The sequence below is a fragment of the Oryzias melastigma genome, linkage group LG11, assembly GCF_002922805.2.
Source record: "Oryzias melastigma strain HK-1 linkage group LG11, ASM292280v2, whole genome shotgun sequence".
Taxonomy (NCBI): Eukaryota; Metazoa; Chordata; class Actinopteri; order Beloniformes; family Adrianichthyidae; genus Oryzias; species Oryzias melastigma.
In genome coordinates, this window is record NC_050522.1 from 9,343,967 (window position 1) to 9,363,463 (window position 19,497).

At 36.6% G+C, this 19,497-nt stretch overlaps 2 protein-coding genes across 6 annotated transcripts in view; both read left to right on the forward strand.

Moving 5' to 3' along the window:
- The window catches only part of grn2 (granulin 2), a 4,775-nt gene extending 2,912 nt beyond the window's left edge, over positions 1-1,863 (forward strand). For both annotated transcript variants that reach the window (XM_024257734.2, XM_024257742.2), the window contains exons 5-6: positions 1,357-1,500; positions 1,590-1,863. In XM_024257734.2, coding sequence (XP_024113502.1) covers positions 1,357-1,500; positions 1,590-1,682 — 237 coding nt within the window. In that variant the 3' untranslated portion in view covers positions 1,683-1,863. The remainder of the gene's footprint in view (positions 1-1,356; positions 1,501-1,589) is intronic.
- An 844-nt stretch (positions 1,864-2,707) lies between these two features.
- LOC112136478 (serine/threonine-protein phosphatase 6 regulatory ankyrin repeat subunit A) overlaps positions 2,708-19,497 on the forward strand; it is a 32,733-nt gene continuing 15,943 nt past the window's right edge. Inside the window, exons 1-3 of one of the 4 annotated variants that reach the window (XM_024258206.2) lie at positions 2,708-4,255; positions 17,481-17,564; positions 18,260-18,338. In XM_024258206.2, the coding sequence (XP_024113974.1) occupies positions 4,229-4,255; positions 17,481-17,564; positions 18,260-18,338 (190 nt within the window). In that variant the 5' untranslated portion in view covers positions 2,708-4,228. Of the gene's footprint in view, positions 4,256-15,354; positions 15,958-17,480; positions 17,565-18,259; positions 18,339-19,497 lie in introns of those variants that run through there. The other 3 variants (XM_024258217.2, XM_024258200.2, XM_024258195.2) reach the window with 3 other exon arrangements.

Genomic DNA, 19,497 nt, shown 5'->3' on the forward strand with positions numbered 1-19,497 from the left:
AACAGCTAGCATGTAGCTGAAATATTAGCTAGACTCCAAAACAGCTTAAAAAATCCCAGTAAATGCCAAAATAGTCTAAACAGCTCGCAGAATTCCAATTTTAAAATGTATAAAACTTTAAGTTTTTAACATAATTATCAATAATAACAAGTCAGGAATGTTATTCCAGAATAAATCAACTTAAACCTTAAATAAGGTTTAATATTTTATTGTCCATAAACTATATATTTAGTTAAAATTATACAAGTTAGAAATAAGTGCAAGAAAACATCGGGCCATTAGTAACAATAAAATAAAATGATCTGAAGGGCCTTGTCTTTGACACGTGGGATGTACGTCTTCATTTTCCTTACCATGTAAGTAAAAAGAAAGCTCTCAGCAACGGGGAGGGGAAGTGGGGGTGGGGTTACTCTGCCTACAACTGAGGGGTGAATTTCTAATGAGCTTTTGTCGCTCTGCAGGAAGTGCGTCCTAGAAAAAGGTTTTGGCTAAAAACATCATATTTATGATTAGGTAGAGCCCAAAAACTGTGATAGAAACTTGGGTATCAACATATAAGAATTTTAAATGCAAAAAACCAGCAGATACGCCCGTCTACATAGACTTTCCATTGAAAGTGGTGGATTGAACTGAATGTAGCTTAAACCTTAAAAATCTGTCAAACTCGTATTTCATTCATCTCACTGACAACAAACCAAATGTTTTTAATCAATATAGTTTTTGTTTTACCTTTTTATGTTATTGTTCACTACTTAACATTTAATGAAGCTTTAAAAAGTACTTTAAAGCTCCTTGGTCTGAGTTCTTAGCAAGAATAATGTATCCATGCAGTGACAGTAAACAAACTGTTTTATACGACAGCTTTAGGTTCAGCCATCCTCTTCTCATCAATTACCAGGTAACAACCTCCTGCCAAAGAAGTTAGGACAACCAGTTAACAAAACACCAGGCGGTAAAACTCAACTAAAAAGTTTTTACCTACCAGAAAGGAAAAACTGATCAAAATTGATTGCTTGGCTTCTTATGCAACAATTGATATTTCCATCACCGAGAATAAATCAAGGTAATTCAGGCCAATACAAATTATTTTGGGAGGTTTTAGTTAATTTTGAAATAATATTAATTAATTGAACTTACGTAAAATTTTTACTGCATTTAAATAATGCCTCTTAATCCTCTTAATAAATAAGCAGGAAGTGGGTGATCTTATGCCTCTTGGAAAATGATCATTATCATTAATGTTAATAGAGGAGACATAAGGATATAATTTAAAGAAAACAGTTTAGTCAGTAAGTTGCTATAAATAAAAAGGATTAAAACATAAAAGCACTACATAAAATCTCTTCTATTTTGCAGAAACCCCTGACAGCTTTGACAGAAGCTAGTGACGCCCCTCCTGATCATGGAGTCATCCGCTGTGATGACAAGTTCTTCTGTGATCAGGGATCTTCTTGCTGCAAGGGGCCTAAAGGCCAGTGGAACTGCTGCCCCTACCCTCTGGTAAAGACAGCTCCTTTCACAACTTCTTATATACAAGTTTTGCATATAATGAAACTGGTGGACTTCATTTTGCATCACTGTGGTTTCAGGGCAAGTGTTGTGCAGATGGTCGCCACTGCTGTCAGTATGGATACACCTGTGATCCCACATCGGCCACCTGCAGAAGTTTGTGGACCATCTGAGGACCATAGGAATACAATAAAACACAGTAGAAACAGCTTTACCCTCAACCACGTCTGCTTTAGAAATCATCTTCATGTCATGAAAGACAAGCAAAAATGACAGAAATAAATCATCTACAAATGGATAAAAGCATTGAGATCAAACCAGTATGTAATCACAAATAAAATCATTGGACTCAAACATTTGGATTCTGTTACTTTTCTGCAAAAAATCTTTTTTTAAAAATCTTTTCTCTACATTGGAGACCCCCCACCCCTTTTTTTTGCTTTAAATGTTTGGATAAAAACAAAATTGAAAAGCCTTTAAAAGTACAACTTCTACATAATCATTACCTTCTATTACATAGGTGTATTATTTTATGAAAAAAAAATCTAATGAGATCATAAAACACTAAAAAAAACCTAATCTCTTGATATGAGATTTGATATTTCAAATATATTTAATCAAATAAATAACTAAAAAAAAACTCTACTATTTTACTTATCTTATTGTCTTTTATTTATCAATTCATCTTGTCTTAGTGTTGATGTCTTTTATGTTTTTTGTGTTCAGCTGCCTGCTTTGTGAAAGTGCTGTATAAATAAAGCTGAGTCGAGTTTTCTAGGACATAGTTTCTGCAGAGCGGCACTAGTTCATCAGAAATTTGATCTGACTGGCCACCTCTACTTCCCATCATCCATCTGTTTACACACACAACTCCAACCAGCCATACAGTATTGAGTTAGATGTCAACTTGGACGAGGAAAACAAAGAAAATGTTGTATCTATTTGTCTGCAAGTGGATCCATCAGAATGGGGCGGAGCCAGGAGCTAATGGCGCACCCAGTGTATTTTGTACATCACAATTGTTTTCGTCTGCTCCTGATTCACTACAATTTGAATCAAGAGATACTCAAAAAAATTAGCTTAATTTTTTTTTTTACATATGTCCTCCATCATCAGAAACATGTTAGAAATACAGTTTTGGGTCTTTAAGTGAAATTTCTTAGATGATTCAAGTCTTTCCTTTTTTTAGCCATTCCTAAAAAAAAAAAAGGCAATAATGTCACCTCATTGAGTCATATTTACACTTAAATTAAACCCTTTATCAAGATGTTATCATTCAGTTCTCAGCGAGATGCTATTAATACGCAATTCAATCTTATAACAGGAAATTAGTAAAGATTTGAAGATATAAGCCAATGGTGATGATATAAATCGTCAAAACAGAAGACGGATATCCGTAATGTACAAAGAAAGATTAAAAAAGTAGTTTAAAAAATAGTTGGAACACAAACTAGGCTTTTTAGAAACAAAAAAAATGCATTTAATCCGTGAAAATAAAAATTGTAATGTACGGGGTCCCTAAAGGGACATCTTTCAAAATTAAAAAAAAAAAGAAAAATACCAGTGTGCACCAGTTACTATTTTTTTTTTAAACTTTGATCAGAGGTGATAAACTCATATTAGTTCAGGGGCTACATTCAACCCGTCTGATCTTAAGTGGGCCGGACCAGTATCATGATAGCAAATTAACCCATCGGTCAACCTATTATCTGTAACCCCGAGCCCCCCCTCAGTTGGAAAAAAAGGTCTCAACTAACCTAGTGGCCTAATCACTTATTGTTATTAATTGTTTTTCATGTTTATTTCCTCATCTCTTTTTTTTGCCGGTTTAGTGTTTCCTTTGTTCCCCCTAGTGGCAGAATTGGGTATTGCGGCCATTTCAGTAACCCTTCTGCTCTACATTAAAAGTGGGGTCATCTGGACCCTACAAGACAGTGCGCTGAACTTTTTTTTATCATTGATTTTTGAGTTTCAGTAATGTCCATGGCAGACATAAAATCCTGCCCACCTTTGTCCACCTTTGTCATGAAAGGAATCACACATCAATTTGTGGTTGGAGTCATCTGGACACCAAAGAGAGCGGAAAGAACCTTAACTCGACAAAAGAATGTGCTAGAAACTTACTTTTTTCCATGACATCCTTATTTTTTTCTATCAATGGAGGGCCAAACCTGGCCCGCGGCCCACATGAGTAATACCTCTGTCTGTTATCTTTTCTGTAAAAATAAATAAATAAATAATAATAATTGAATGCATTTTTTTCTGTCAAAATAACTTCTGTGCTCCAACATTTATGAAACATGAAACACTACCATGGATTGTAGTTTTTTTTTTTTTTAACCACGAACTCTTTTTCTAATCTGTTTTGGATGGAATATCATCAAATGTAAAGTTATTTATCAAAGGATTTTGACTAAAATTAAAAATATAAAATAAAATATCAGCGGAACAGGGATAGAAGGATTATTTAACAGATGAGGTCTGACTGCACGGCTCCTCCGGTCAGCGCCGTGACTGCCGTCGCTTCACTGATCCCATTATGACCGCAGCATTCCCGGTTAGTCCCCGATAATGTGGCTCGTTTACGGCATTCCTGACAGGAAGAAGGGGAAGCCGCTCCGCGTCAGAGCCTCCTGCCTCTTATTTCCCTCCCGTTAGTACGTTTACAGCAACTCCCGGGCGGGTTGCCGTCCCTGTGTGGGCTTTTTTTTCTGGGAATATGGCTGTGCTGAAGATCCAAGAGCAGGTAAGCTAACACGGCGAAAGCTAACGGCGTATGGATCCAAAAAACTGTTTGTTCGTGTTTTTGCTAGTTTTACATTTACAGTGTTTTCATGTCACTTTACATTGATAGTAAACACGGTTTAAAATTTGACTTAATTTGACTAATAATTCTAAATGTAAACTCTTAATGCTAAGCTAACGCTGCATCGCTTGTTTTCCCATTATATCTAATGTTAGCCAACTTGCTAACCGTAACAAGTAAACAATAGTTTTAATGGAAGTAGTCAAACGACGCATTATTTCTTATTTATATGATTTTTTTTAGCAAAATACTTTTTAAAGTCCAAAAATGTTTAAACATTTTGTAGCTGTTCTTTAGTATTACTGTCTGTTAAGACTTTTTGTTGTTTATGGTGGTATAAATACGCTTCCATCCAAGCTTAGAGGCGCACACTCACGTTTTTCCTCTACAAATCCCTTATTTAACTGCGCATTATTGACATCCTAACCTCTTTAATCTGCTCGCGTTCACTTAAATCTTTTAAATGAAGAACATGTGGCACTGGGTTGGTTCGCTTTGTCAGCTGTCTTCATTCAGCACCAAGCTGATTTTCTCCCCTCCTCGTTGGCAGCTCCGTTGCCAGTCACCTGTTGCTGCAGATGAAGGCTGTCACTGAAACAGCAGGTGGTCTCGATGTTAGGACATCTGAGGTCGCAAGTGAGACACAATCGGTGGGACCAGCAGCTGTTTCAGTGTCACGCATTCATTGGGAATTGTGTTGATTTATTGTTTTAGTTGCAACAATCTCAATGCTCGTTCTGAAATGGTGTTAATGTTGTGTTTTGGACTTGCGGCTTTTTTAAAATTTCCCTTTATTCCCTTCTGTTTATTTATTCAATGTGCATATTTTTAAATGTACTACTCTTTAAATAGAAATCTTAATAGGGGTGTAGTGATTCATTTTTATCAACTTGATTCATACTATAATTTGTGGTTAAGGATACAATTCGTAGTCAATATTAATTTATTTTGAATGATCAAATTCTCTGTTCTAAAATCGATCCGGGACATCTTTAGCCAAAATTTCCAGATTCTTTGTATTTCTTCAAGATAATCAAGTGTAAAATAAATGTGTACAAAAACAAGTAAACAAGAGTTAAATCAATTCCATTCACATTTTACCTTCATAAAGTTCAGCCCACTGTTGTTATTTCACATCAAAATACTACAAACTTAACATTATTAGACCTGTAATATATATCAGTGTTTTCCACGCATGATGGTTTGATCATTTTTTTTGCTGCATCACGTGTTGTTCGCTGTGATGCACTTGATCGTTTTTACACTATAGTCAAATAACCTGACCGTGCCTCAAACCAAATGGTCTTTTCCAAGATTAGTTATCGATTTACTTCATTTTGAAAGAATTTTATGAAGCTGTAGTTTGATTACAAACTTGCCTCAGACAGATCTATCAATTTGGGTTGTAGGAATATTAATCGATCAATCAATCAAGTTGATTAAACACTTCCCCGCTAACAAGTAAGAGTGCAAAAGCAAATCAGTAAAACGAAATAGCTGTCTTTGAAAATGCATTAAATTAAAACTGAAAAGGGATCTAGGTTATCTGAAAACGAAGGATTGAATTTTACCATCCTTCAATCGATTGCCTTAAGCCTCTGAGTCCTTTTTGGTTTCGCCAGAGCCGGACCTGGCTATTATTGGTCGAAGGCGGGGTACTCCCTGGACAGTTCATGAGTCTGTTGCAGCACTCACACAGAAGGACGATTTTTGGGTCACCAATTGATCTATAAAACATGTTTTGGACTTTGGGAGGAAACCGGAGTTCTCTGAGAAAACCCACACATGCACGAGGAGAACATGCAAAATCCACACAGAACCCAGCTGAGATTTGAACAAGTACCTTCTCGTTGTGAAGTGAGAGTGCGCTACGGGTAGCCCAGTTTTCTTTACACCATCTATATTTATATAAAAACACATTTTACAATGTTTTTTTTCTTAACTTGATAATTTGAATAAAATGGTTGTACCTTAAGTCTTTACCAAAAGTATGTGCTTGGCATTCCGTGGTTTAAAATCAAAGACAGCTGGAGGACAGTTACACAATACAGTCTATTATTGCAGAAATATTTAAAAACGGGCTTATGGTTCCTGGTCAATGTAAAAAAAAAAACAATAAAATGATTTGAATATATATTATTTGCTTTGATTTGACTTGACAATCAAGTAAATAGAAAAATTAGTCTGTCTCATTTTGTGTTGACTTCATGCAGAAAACAGTCTGTCGCTTTTTTTTGCTCCGTGTAGGCAACTGTTTATAAATGGTAATTTATAGGGATGTCACAAATCTCAGTTTAAATGAGAACTAAAGAAATTGTGGAGAAAGTGAAGCATTGCATCCTCACTGTCTAAGATGAAAGTGTCAAACGTGAGTTGTGGTTAATTTGATTTATTTAATATTGTTTTATCACATTAATCCAGGCTTAGTATAAGCCAAATTTAAAGGGTTTTTCTTTATTGTTACTCTGTTATTAGAAAAAATAACAAAACAGTATTTTCCTGAATTTTTAGGTTTTGTTGTTGTTTGTAATCATTGACTGTATAAGAAAAAACAGTCAATGTTTGTAATACACAAACCGTGCATCAAAAAGAAACATAACTGTGACCCAAAAATCAAGGTTTGAGCCAAATCCTGGGAAAAGTGAGTCGTTGCATCACCATAGTTTAGTAGTTTTAGTTGATTTAAAATATTTTAACCCTGTGGGATTTGTATAACTGTAGAACTGTAAAAAAAAATCTAACTCATGCTGTTTTTTTTTCTGTAGACTTTCCTGAATTTCGCAGTCTTCTGGGAAGTGAGGAGGCTTGAGATGACTGTAACGTCTGTCACTAGTACCATTCTCTGTTCTGTATTGTTCTCTGTTCTAGCTCATAGAGAAAATGGACAAAAATAGCTGCACGCTGATGAGGTTATGTGGAGACAGGAATGGGTGTCACTTTTGTCAAAGCTTTGCATTTGTTTGGTCTGTAGAGGGCGTAATGTCGCTTTGAAACAAACAGTACTTTCATGAGGAAACTCAGTTTGACATATTTTCTTTTGATATTTGTGATTTCTAGATCTGGGTTGATCAAATTGAACTACATTACCCAAACAGGAATTATTTGAACAACTGGTTAGAGCCTACATGGCAGCTGTGAACGCTTTTTTTCAGTTATTTACAAATGTAGAGTCATTAGAAAATTCATCAGCAACGTCACTGTTTGACCAAAGTCATCTGAGAACCCCACAACAAAAATTGGATCGTTTGCTTAACAGATTAGAAACTCTTCCTAAAAAGACAGTGCTTAAAAAGTGAATATAATTTTGCTGGGTTTTTTTTCCCTGTTATTAAAAACTCTGCATTTAAAGACTGTGAAATCTGTTAGTGTCTTGAAGGAGAGTGTCGTGTGATCATGAAAGTGTGTTCCAACAGACTTGCATGCCAGTGAACACACGCTGGCATATGTGTCTCTGTTCTCAAATTACTCCACTACTGCGACTGAGCTGAGTCAGAGTTGAGGACATAGTTACACATTAACTTGGTCACATTATATTTCTCAAGTAGTAAATTACATTCATTTTGTGATAATACTGCTCTTTTTAATAACTTTGATATCTGTAATGGTTCTTTTCTCCTTGAACTAAAGTACATATATAAATAAAAATCACTGCATTGAACAGGACTGGGTATAACTGAAAATTTCTTAAAGAGGTATAATCTAGATTGATTAAGTTGCAATTCAATTCATTATCCAATTTGGTCTAGTTAGAGTCAAATGCGACCACAGGAGGGCACAATCTAATACTTTTATTTATGCCAGTCTCAATTTCTGCAGAGGAAGGGCGTCAGACATAAAACCAAAGTCAAATCAATTATGTCAATCATGAACAGAACTCTCATACCTGATCGGTCCTGGTCTGGCTTAACATAGACTGGCTGTGGGGCTGTTGACTCACAGGGTGCCAGTGGAAATGTGAGAACTGTTGGCCAAAGAAGGAGAGGAGGAACATGTGTGTGTAGGAAAATCGAAAAGGATAAGCAAGAGCGTAGGACTTGGAGTAGAAACATGGAATATAGGGACTTTGACATGGAAAACTAGAAAGTTGGTCGGAATGATGGAGAGAAAAAAGACGGATAGATTGGAAGCAACTTTTTGATGGAGTGGATGGATAAAGGAAAATGACCTTGAGGTAGAAGATGATCAGATAGGGTGATGAAGCTGGAAGCCTAAAGTGTGATGTTGAATGTTGTCAGTGGTCATGACCTTCAGGTAGAATGTGAGCTAAACGAGAGAGCAACTCTGGTGGGAGATGAATGAGGAGATTCAGGGGAACAGTGAGGAGAAAGTGATGGTTACATTTGGTCTTCAGGATAGGAATGCAGTAGGACAAATAATGGTGGACTTTGCCAGAGGAAGATGGGGAAGATTGAGGGAGGAGCAGTCACTCTGATTACATCTTGCAGATGATTATCACCTGCAGCGTGATGACTTGGGAGAGTGTAGCCAGATGGCATAGGATGGTGATGTATAGGAGGACTTTGGTGGTGAGGAAGAAGACAAGGGCAGAGCAGAGGACCAAGTGGTGGAAGTTGAAAAGGAAGAGTACTGGGTTTCTTTTAGGAAGGAGTTGCAACAGATTTTTGGAGATCAGGAAGTCTCCCAAGAGGACTAGACACCTCCAAATAAAGGGTTCTGGGAGGGTAGGAGGAAAGTACTTGGTGTAACATCTGGAACGAAGAAAGCAAAGAAGGATACTTGGTGGTGGAATGTGTTCAGAGGAAAATGTCCTTGAAAATAGGGGGACAGAAAACGGCAGATAGAAGTACAGGGAGCAGCCATGTTGTTGTTTTAGAGACTCTGAGAAAAGACGGGAGGCAGACCTGGAGGTAGCAAAGACGTTTAAGTTCTCTTTTGGAGTGATCAGGATGGATTGAGTCTGAAATGAATCCATCAGAGAGACAATTCATGTCAGATATTTTGCAGATGAATAGGGAAGCAGGTTGGGATGGTTTGGACACTTTTAGTAGAGCTGCCACTATTAGTCAACTAATCGACTATTATAATAATCGACAACTAATTTGATAGTCAATTAGTAGTTACTTTATATTACATGGAGTCAGAGGGTAGTAAGCGGCCGGGTGGCTCAGTGGGCTAGGTGAAGGGCTGGCACCCAGGAGCCCTGGGTTCGTTTCCCAGGGTTGTCCACTGATCCCCACCCAGATTGGGTCCTTAGGCAAGACCCTTGACGCTGCTGCCTAACTGGGTCCCTGTACCCCTCAAGTACATCCGGCATCCGGCGTAAAAACTCTGCCAAATCACTGATGCGAAACAGTGGGTGCTGTTACGCTGTGGCGACCCCGAAAGGGATAAGCCGAAAGTGAACTACTGGAGTCAGAGGGTAGTAAAGTTGAAAGTTGTAATGGCATTATGCTAGCTATTTGGACTATTTTGGCATTTATTAATGCTTTTTCGGCTATTTTGGAGTTTAGTTAATGTTTCAGCTGCATGCTAGCTGTTCTGGCTAACTTAGGCATTTTTCAGTTTTTAAGGCTAATTTGGCAGTTGACTAATATTTTAGCAGGGTTTTAAGCTTCAGTGTTTTCAGCTATCAACTTCAGTCTTTTCAGCCATGATTTTCAGCATCTTCAGCTTACAGCATTCACACTAGCATTATCACAGGTAATGCTATATATCTAGTTTTGAGTTAGTTTCAAGCTAATGATGGTTACGATGTGTGCTTTACATCCAGTTTGCGCATGACCTGATTAGTCAACTAATTGGAAAAACTAATCAGTGATTAGCCGACTATTAAAATAATCATTTGTGGCAGCACTAACTTTTAGAGGAGGAACAGTGATAGAGTTTGTAAAAGAACAGTAAGGTTGAAACTCGGGAAAGAGGTCTTGGAAGACCAAGGAGGAGGTTCATGGATGTAGAGAGGGAGAACATAGGGGTGGTTGATGTGGAAAAACGAGGATGCTGAAAACAGGATTAGATGGAAGTGGAGGATTTGCTGAGACGATCCTTAAAGATGGATAATAAAAGATCTAGTTAGATTGAGTACAAAGTCAAACCCATCCCTGGAAGTAAACTGTCATTTAAACTCCAGGGTTTTGACCAGTAAAATGGCATTACAGAACTGAATGGCCAAATTTTCATTCCTGTAGTGGAAAAATAAGCTTCTCCAAAAAGTCTGATAGGATACTGGAATAGTTTTGCTTTGTTTGTTTAAAGCTACCATGTATGGGATTTTCATAAATGATCTCTATACCTCCTGAAATTAAATTGAAATAAATTGAAAATCAAGTAGTTGTTAAAAGTTCTTACTCAATTTAATTAAATTAGCCATTAATTAATTGAATCACTTATATTTCTGCATTTGAAACATGCAGTTGTGTTAGTGACATATTTGTGCACACTTATGTCATATTTTTAAAATTCTGCTTAAGATTTTTTTCATGTTTGACACCCAGCAAATCAGCCAATTTAATGTTATGATAAAGTAGTTTAAGCAAAACTTTTACATTTCATATGAAACCTTAATTAGTCTCTTAATAGGGAAATTACTTTCTTTAACTCTGAGAATATATTTACAAAACCAGAAAATTAGAGCACCAGGTAGGGAATACACGGTATATGATAATAAAATAAACTTAAGGTCAAGTTAAGCTCATTTCTAGAAAAAAAAACCTTTATCTATTAAGTGTCAGTTGCTAAGACAGAACAACAGATGACTGTCGAAAGGTTTCGGTTTTCCTCAGTTCTTAGACTTCAGGGGAGAGTCCAGATGTATGAGAGGAGTTGGATTTCTTGGCAGACCTTGGAGAATCATCAATACCTCACCAGATACATTTTAGACTATACCCTTGAGACATACAAATCATAGGATCTCTGTTCTAACTGTATTTCAATTAAGGTTCTCATCCATCTTGTTGGTTTGTTCTTTATCTTTTATGTTCGTTTGCTGATAAGCAGTAGAATGCAGATGGATGAATTTAAATTGTTACTGTGACAATGAGCCTGTTTACAGGATCTCAAAAATCTGATAACAGGGCACTTGTCAGATGACTGCAATAATCAGTTTTGATGCGATAACATGGTCTTTATTCTATCTGATTATTCAAAAGCACTTTTTAATGTGTTTCTGTCCATTCTTTCTATTTGTGTAGATCATAGAACTGATCATATGGTTCAGCCTGAGATTAGAGGATGACATGAGGGTGGATTTTCACTCATGTCCTGTCCCAGTCCAAAGTTTAAAAAATAATTCTGTCCTGTCCCGCTCCTGGTAATCTCACTCCCACTCCCGCTCAAAATCCCACACCATCATATTTTGTCTTTATTAATATTCAACTCATGACTTCCCTACCAGCTCTCTGAACTTAACAGAAGAGTCTTTCATTCTTCCTCTTTGCTGGATGTCATTTTTTTCTGTCATCAGACTCGCTGTGGGTTGTGATTCTTTTTATCGCTCCCACCAATATGTGACAGCTGCACTTTAGTGACTAGGAACACCAATGGCTTCTGGGTAATGTAGTTATTTTTTCAAATGAGTTACACTGTTGGTGTATTGTCAGAAAACTACCAACTGGCTCAGCCTTTACTTCTTTTGTCACTGATCTTAATGGTTGATCCCCTCTCCTGTAAGAATTTCACCTTGTCCTGTCCCGGTACCATGATTAATGGCAGAGATGACTCCCATCCCATGGGAATCCCACTGGAATCCTGTGACCCATGGGATTCCTGGAAAAATGTCAGCATCCAATGAAGATTAGCCATGCATACAGCCTCAAAGCTGTCTCATTGAGGTTATGCATCTGCTATATTGCTTTCTAGTCCTTCATTTAAACTCAATGAAGGAAAAACTATTGTGGTTTCATTCATCTGTTCCTAATCTTAAATTTTATCTACAATTATTCCTGTTTATTTTCATATTCTCAAATGTAAAAGATCTAAATAAATCAGATTAAAAAGACATGCAGCGAGAAATCAGTTTGTAATTTGACTACCAGTCAATTGACAAATCGAATCGACTAGTTCGCAAGCACTTCACCATTCCATTCGGTGTCCAATTAACCAACATTTAAATAAATTGTAAATATTTTATTTTTGTTTTCTCCTTATGAAAAACAGTTTTCACATAAATAGGGATTTAACCTAAGCAAAAATTAAAGGTAAGAAAAATAAAAAAGTTTATTTTATTTTTGCTGTTATAGCCACTGTGCTTGTAATTATATAATTTAGATACTTCAGCTTTTTTGTGTCAGCCTCAGATTTGCCTCTGATTTAAACCTACACAAGCACAAAAGTGTTACTTATTTATGATTGGGGGAAAAAAAGAGGAGAAAAATCTGCTTTGAATAGAACTTTTGGGTGTTCTCTTGAAAGGAAACCATTGTCAATGAGTGAAACATCTCAGCATTTGTGTATAACTCCGTTCTAAGTTTATTCCCTTTATGCTAATCTTAACTTGCCTGAAGACTTTATTCCGTGTTTTATCATCAATCTCCAAACAGTAAAGCTACTAAAGCTACTGAAGTTGGCCTCCAATCATCTTTTCTTTTCTACTTGTCCTTTTTTTCCCAGTGTACCTCCCTCTGAGCTAATTGGGTTGTGTGGCCTGGCAAAGTTACTTATTTTAGGATCTGTGTTGAAGATGTAGGAGATGGAAACACACACACATATACGCCACCGTGCACACACAGACCGGTCTTGTTAGCTACCCTCACATTCTCTGGCAGAGCCAGTTTGTTCCAGTTTTATAATGAGATGGGGACTTTTGAAGCCATGCCATTGATGCACCATTAAAAATGCTGGAAAACAAGTTATGTGCACGCACCTATATGGCATCAGTTACGGTTAATGGTGGAGTTACTTCAAAGTTCACATTTACTTTTATGCTTTTCTTTTACTATATTTAACAATAATACAACATGGTTTTGTACAATGCCTTTTAGGCCTGCACAATACATGGGATATTTATTGTCATCGCAATATGAGCCTGTGCAAAACACATATAGAAAAAAAAACGTCTTAAATTGCTATTCATGGTTACCATAAATGTTTACACATGCGAAAACAATCATATGGCAACTTGACGTATTTAACAAATCGAATAGAGCCCTTTTTGCATTTGACCAATCGGAGAACCTCTTTTATGTTAGAGACTCGCCTCTTATGTAGACGTGAGTCATTTGGAGTATAACTTAAGATCTGTTGAATTTATTTAAATAAACTGATGCAATCAAATGGATCTGATGTATTAGTTGTTTTGCTACATGGTCTTGTATCGCAAGTCATATTGTTGTTGCAATATTGATGACTTTGTTGTCTGTCTTTCGGCCTTGCTCACCTTATTGCTTGATACAGAGTGAATGCATGTTTTTAAATAATTGTAAAATTGATTAAGAAAATAAATTGATACGCATTTAATGATCAAAGTTAATGGTGGAAATATCTTGCAGTAATAGGAATTTACTGTTGCATTTTTTTTAAACCAAACTTTTGCTTCATCATCTGGACAAAAATTAGCACTAAGAAGTGAACTTTAACCTCTGAAATTATGTTTTAGTTCAATTACAATTTAGCAATAGAGCTGGAGAATAAATCTGTTTCATCCATGCATTTTAGTTTCATGTATAAAAAGATTTATATTTGAACAAATTGGGCTTATGTTTTTCAGAGTAAGATCAGCCCGCCGATTCTTGCGCATACAATAAAATGGAACTAGCTCGTATCTAGTTACACTTTGTGTTCGGGTAAACTCCCAAAAGAGATGTTTTTTAAAAAGTTGTTGTTTGACATATTCTTCCATTTGTAGTCCCACTCCAATAATTTTTAATTTATTGTAAAAGTTTTATTTTTTTTAAATATGATTATTTTAACTTTAGCCAAAATAAAAAAAAGAAATTTGCAAATTAGAAATTAGAAAAATGCATCAATAACGTGTTAAAAACACCAAAAATAGCATTTTCATCAGAGTGGATCTTTAAGAAAGAAAAGGGAGGGGGAAAAATGATTCTAATAAGAAAAAAGCTATGAAAAAATATGATATTTTAATTTTGCACAATATCGCCCAGCCCTATTATAGTTATGTGCCCTTTTTAGCACATGTACCACTTTCATCTGCTGGTTAGTATTCATACACCAGAGCAAGGCTGAATCCAAATTCTTCCCCTAGCCTTCTCCTTACCCCTCCAATTGTTGGGGCATTTGAAGTGGTAGGGTTGCCCAAAATAGTTCTTTTAAGAGCTAATCCTCGCGGCGGAGGAATGCTGAGCCCTCAGCGACGAGGGTGAACCACCTCGCGCTGCGCCATGGAGGGGAGAAAAATATTTCTTTATGTGAGTGTGCTCTAAAGCTCAGAAGTTTACATTTATATGTAGGTAATGACTTTTTGTTGTTATGTTATGTATTTCCGAGCGCTAGCAGCTCCTTGCTAACGTAGCTGACCGGCAACTATTGATGACATCATCGTGTGGGAGTGACGTTTGAATTTGAAGACAGTATTTCTCTATAATTTTCCGTTTGGAGGGCTAAATTTAGGGATAGAGAGAAGAATTTGGATATGGGCCAAGTCGCAGGTCACCTTAACAATACATCACACCCCGTATCAAACGGTCTGCTTCTTGTGAAAATAGTTTATTTGGTAAAAATAACAAGTTCAGTGTACTAATAACTGATTTAACACTTGTTTCTTCTGTAAGTGACCATGGAAATATCTAATTTTGCGGAAAAAACCAGAGGACAGTTGCTTCCGCGAAGTCCATTAATTTTTGATAATCATCTCATTCGATGTTGGCCCTTACTTAAGCAAAAACAACACATATTTACATCAGTAATTGTCTCAAATTATTCAGTTTTTGCCAAATTTTTCCTGCCTCTGCGCCCTAAATGACTTGCACTCTGTTTATTCTTTGCTCCATTCATCTTTAGTTTTCCCAAAGTACCTGCCCACAATCGTGCCTCTCATTCTCCCCCACTTTCGTTTTCTCCCCGACTCCCCTCCCCCTCGCCTCCCTCTCCTGAAAGAGCTGGCTTCAGCAGTCTGCCTGTATTGAGTGATGCATACCCCCTCGTACACTGGCTGCCGCTGGCCTGTCTGCGCTAATCACAGGTTCTGTTTGTGTTGCTGGCTGCAGTACAGCAGTGAGGATATGAAGCTTCCTGTGTTCTGCTAGTCATTCTGCTGCATGCGTTCTACTGCCACCATTACGCAGAGGAATTCCCTGCTGTCTCCACGGCTGAGAGTGTGAGAGTGGATTAGTGAGGACAGAAGAGGAAACCAGACATGCTTCAAAGCGGCACTGACAGATAGAGGACAGCGCTGAATCTCAAAGTGGACATTATATGAAGATGTGCAGCACTTTTTTTTTTTTTTTGTACACTTTTTATGGGATCTTTTTTTAACCTTTGTTTTATGGGATTGCGTTTATGCGTAAGAGGGAACACTATGTCTCTATGTGTGTGAGAGGGCGTGCGCGCTGTGTGAATGTTTGTTCCTGATGCGGTCGGAACGGGCTAGCCGCGTGTGTATTGTGGTGCTGGAGGAGGTGGAGGAGGATGAGCTCTGTTCTTCATCCCCACCTCCACAGCCCAAATCCTCCCCTGTTCCTTCATCCCACCATGCCTTTCAAAAGGCTGCTGCTCAGGATGACAAGGTGAGGCAGACAGGCTCCTCTGCTCAGATATGAATGTTCAAGTTTGCTTCAGCAAACATGCGGTTTTATGTTGGTGCAAAAAAATAAATAATGCTATCCCGATACTGTCAGCATGAGAGTGCACTTCTCATACCTGATGTGAAGGGGAATCCATGCTTTTACCTCAGATGTATAAATAAAAGCACTGCCAACACATGGCAGATAGGGCTAAATATAGCAGTTATATTCCAACCATTTAAAAAAGAATTATTTTAAATAGCTTATTGGCAAAGGCGGATCTTTGGACACTGAATTTTAAAATTAGCTCTTCAAAGTACAAACTGTAAAAATGGAAAACTGTTTGACCTTTAGCTTCCTTGTTATTGTTTGGTTTCGTAATGTTTTTTACTGCCATAGCACTCATTTATTTTGATAGGGGACATGAAATATTTATTTAAAAAAAGTAATCCTGTAAAAAAGAAGTTAAGGTTTTAGCTTTAATTGGCTTTCTTTTGAACCTCATTAGTCCCACTCCGATCATCTTTTTAACTATTGTAAAAGTGTTGCTGGTGGTCTTTTAATTATGATTACATGTTTTTTTTTAGCCAAAACCTATGTCGTTTACTAGAACAGTTTCTGCAGAGTGCCAGTAGTTCATTAGAATTTCACTTATGAGTTGTGGGTGAGACTATTGCCCACACTTCGGTTTACACTCTCTCCTGCTCGCTTACAGCGCCTCACACCTCTAACCTAGCATTACAGGTGCAACAAAAATGGTGAGCAATATGGGTACTATCCAACCGTCCAGTTTTGAGCCAGCTCAAACTAGGAAAATAAAGAATTACATTTATCTATTTCCTTTTCAAGTAGAATCATTAGATTGAACCGGAATAGGGATCTTGAGGTAGTTTCTATGTCACAAATATGTTATTTTTTCATCTGCTCCTGATTCTCAACAATTTTAATAAAGAAACTTCTAAATCAAATTTTAAGCTTAATTTTCTTTATATATATATATCATAAAGAATGCTGCAAGAACATGTTTAAAACACCAGCTCTATAAGCATGGGTCTTTAAAGTTGGAGTTCCTTATATCTTTGGTTTCTCTTGGGTAAAGGGTTATTGTGTCTGCAGGTCAACATTATTTAAAACTTTTTTTATTGCTAGGCAACATCTCGCCGTCATGCTTTTGCCAGCTGTTTATGTACGAGAGTTTTGCATAGAGTCAAATTGGAAATGTGTGTCTGTCTGATGTTTGTGCATTTTCAGATGAGATCGGTGTTGCTGAGCAATATAAAAGTTTCAAACAGCAAATTTACATTCTAGTTAATTTTTTCTATGGCTGTTTATGCTTTCTTTAAAGTGTTTTGAAGCTGTTTTTATGGGTTTATGATTATGCTTTACAGGCTTTTATGCAATAGTTACATGCATCTCTATGTCTGATTTTACTGTAATTGTTGCTCATAAAAGCACTTGCTGGTCTCAAAGCTATAATAATGGAAGAAAGAGTTAATGTTTCATCTTTTTGTTTCTTTTTTTTAAAGCCATCACTGTTAAAGGCAATCTTCAGTGTGGACCCAGATGAAGTGCGCTCCCTCATATTCAAAAAAGAAGATGTGAACATCCAGGTGAGTCACCTTTTGGCTAAAAGTTGCAAAGAATTTTTGAGATATTTAATGGAGTTTAATAAGTTCAGAGAGCATCCCAGCAGCCTTTTTTTTCTTTCTAACGTGGCACATAAACAACAGCAATCAATTAGGCTCATGTTGTTTGACTTGCATGACTGGGTGGCTTTATAGAGGTCACACAGCCTCTATTGTCACATGAGCATTTCAACTCCTCTCAAATATCTCAGTAGGTGACCTTTAACTGATCCCCCTCTCTTTTTCCCCTGTTCCCTTTATTGTGTTTTTGGTTTCTCTGCACACATTTATATGTGGCTCTGCTGGGTTTTTTTGTCTTCATCCTTGGACTTTTGGCTATCCGTAGGTCTATATTGCTGGGGTCATCACACCACATCTCCCTGGAGTCAGCAGTGCTGGTCCAGGTCTCTCACTAGTCACATGGCATTTGTTTATAGCTTCACTTTGCTGATTGCTCCCTGCTGCACTGAAAGAGGGAGGTGCAGGGATAATGCTGCAGTGTGTTGACACGCTGAAAAATGAAAATCATTTTTCTGTTTGTGGTTTCCAGCTTGTGTTTCTTGTGGTGTGAATCTGTTTAGGGTCTATAGATTTTGTGATCAAAAAAAAAAAATGACCACCACTTTATTGTGTGAAAAAGGCAGACTAGCAAATCCTTTAAGTTGGTTTTGTTCTTTCAGGACAGTGAGAAGCGGACGCCGCTGCATGCTGCAGCCTACCTGGGAGATGCTGAGATTATTGAACTCCTCATCCTTTCAGGTGCAGTGATCATTAAAGTCCTGCTTTGCTAGATGCAGCCTGTTAATTTGTTTAGTCATGCATGTCTATTAATTCCCCCCCCAGTAACCTTTAACATTTAGTCTTGTTTTTGATCTTTATTTATCCCTTCACACTGTGAGCAGCTAGTCTTGTTTTCATTCAAGGAATCATTTGATTTTTGTTCATGTTTTTATTCTTACTTATAATGTAATTTGATTTTCATTAATTATTATTAGTGAAGAGACAGTCATTGTTAGATATTGGAAAACAAAACAAAAAATCTAGGTCTTATTTTCACCCATAAAAACATGAACTTTTTTATTTTTTATTAATTTATTTTCAAATTAAAGTCCCACTCTATTTTTTTTATCTATTCTCAAATCATTTCCAGTGGCATTTTAATTATGATTATGCCATTTTTAGCCAAATGACTGTAGGTGCAGAAGTAACCTTATGTTGATATCCCAGCATGCCTTTGTTTACACTCTCCCATTAACTTAAAGCTTCTCACAACCTGAAGCTAACATTAGCATACCATTAGCATAGCAAAAATAATGTAACTAAAAGCCATTAAAAGTTTTACATTTTGATTGAAAAGTTCTTCATTTGTCTTAACAACACAATATCATTTCAAATTTGTCAACAAAAACATAATTCACAGAATTAGACTTTATTTAAATTGTGGTTTAAAATGGTTTGAGGAATGCTTTATTGTATTGTTTGGCAAATGTTTTTCATCCACAGCTCTTGTTCTTGGAATTCTAATTGGTTTGTTTCAAGGAATCAAAAAAAAAAAATCAATAAAGACAAACGATAGATGGATAGATGTACTAAACTTAGGGTGTTATTCATGGTTTGATTGGAAAATAAAAATGAAAAAAGTGAAGGAAAATACATATCCATTAATATTCATCCATATTTACATAATAATGATGCCACTATAATGACTCTTAATCATAAATGAACATATTTGGCACATTGAATCCATTAAATGTGAATTTTGTTAAATAAAAATGTAATCATTTCTTAAAAATTAATAGAAGGAAGCAAGCTCTATTTACCATAATGTCACCCATATTAAGCTCTACTTTACTATTTATTGTTTTTTCATTAATCAAAAATAGTTGTAATATTTTTTTTACATTTTTATATTTTATGC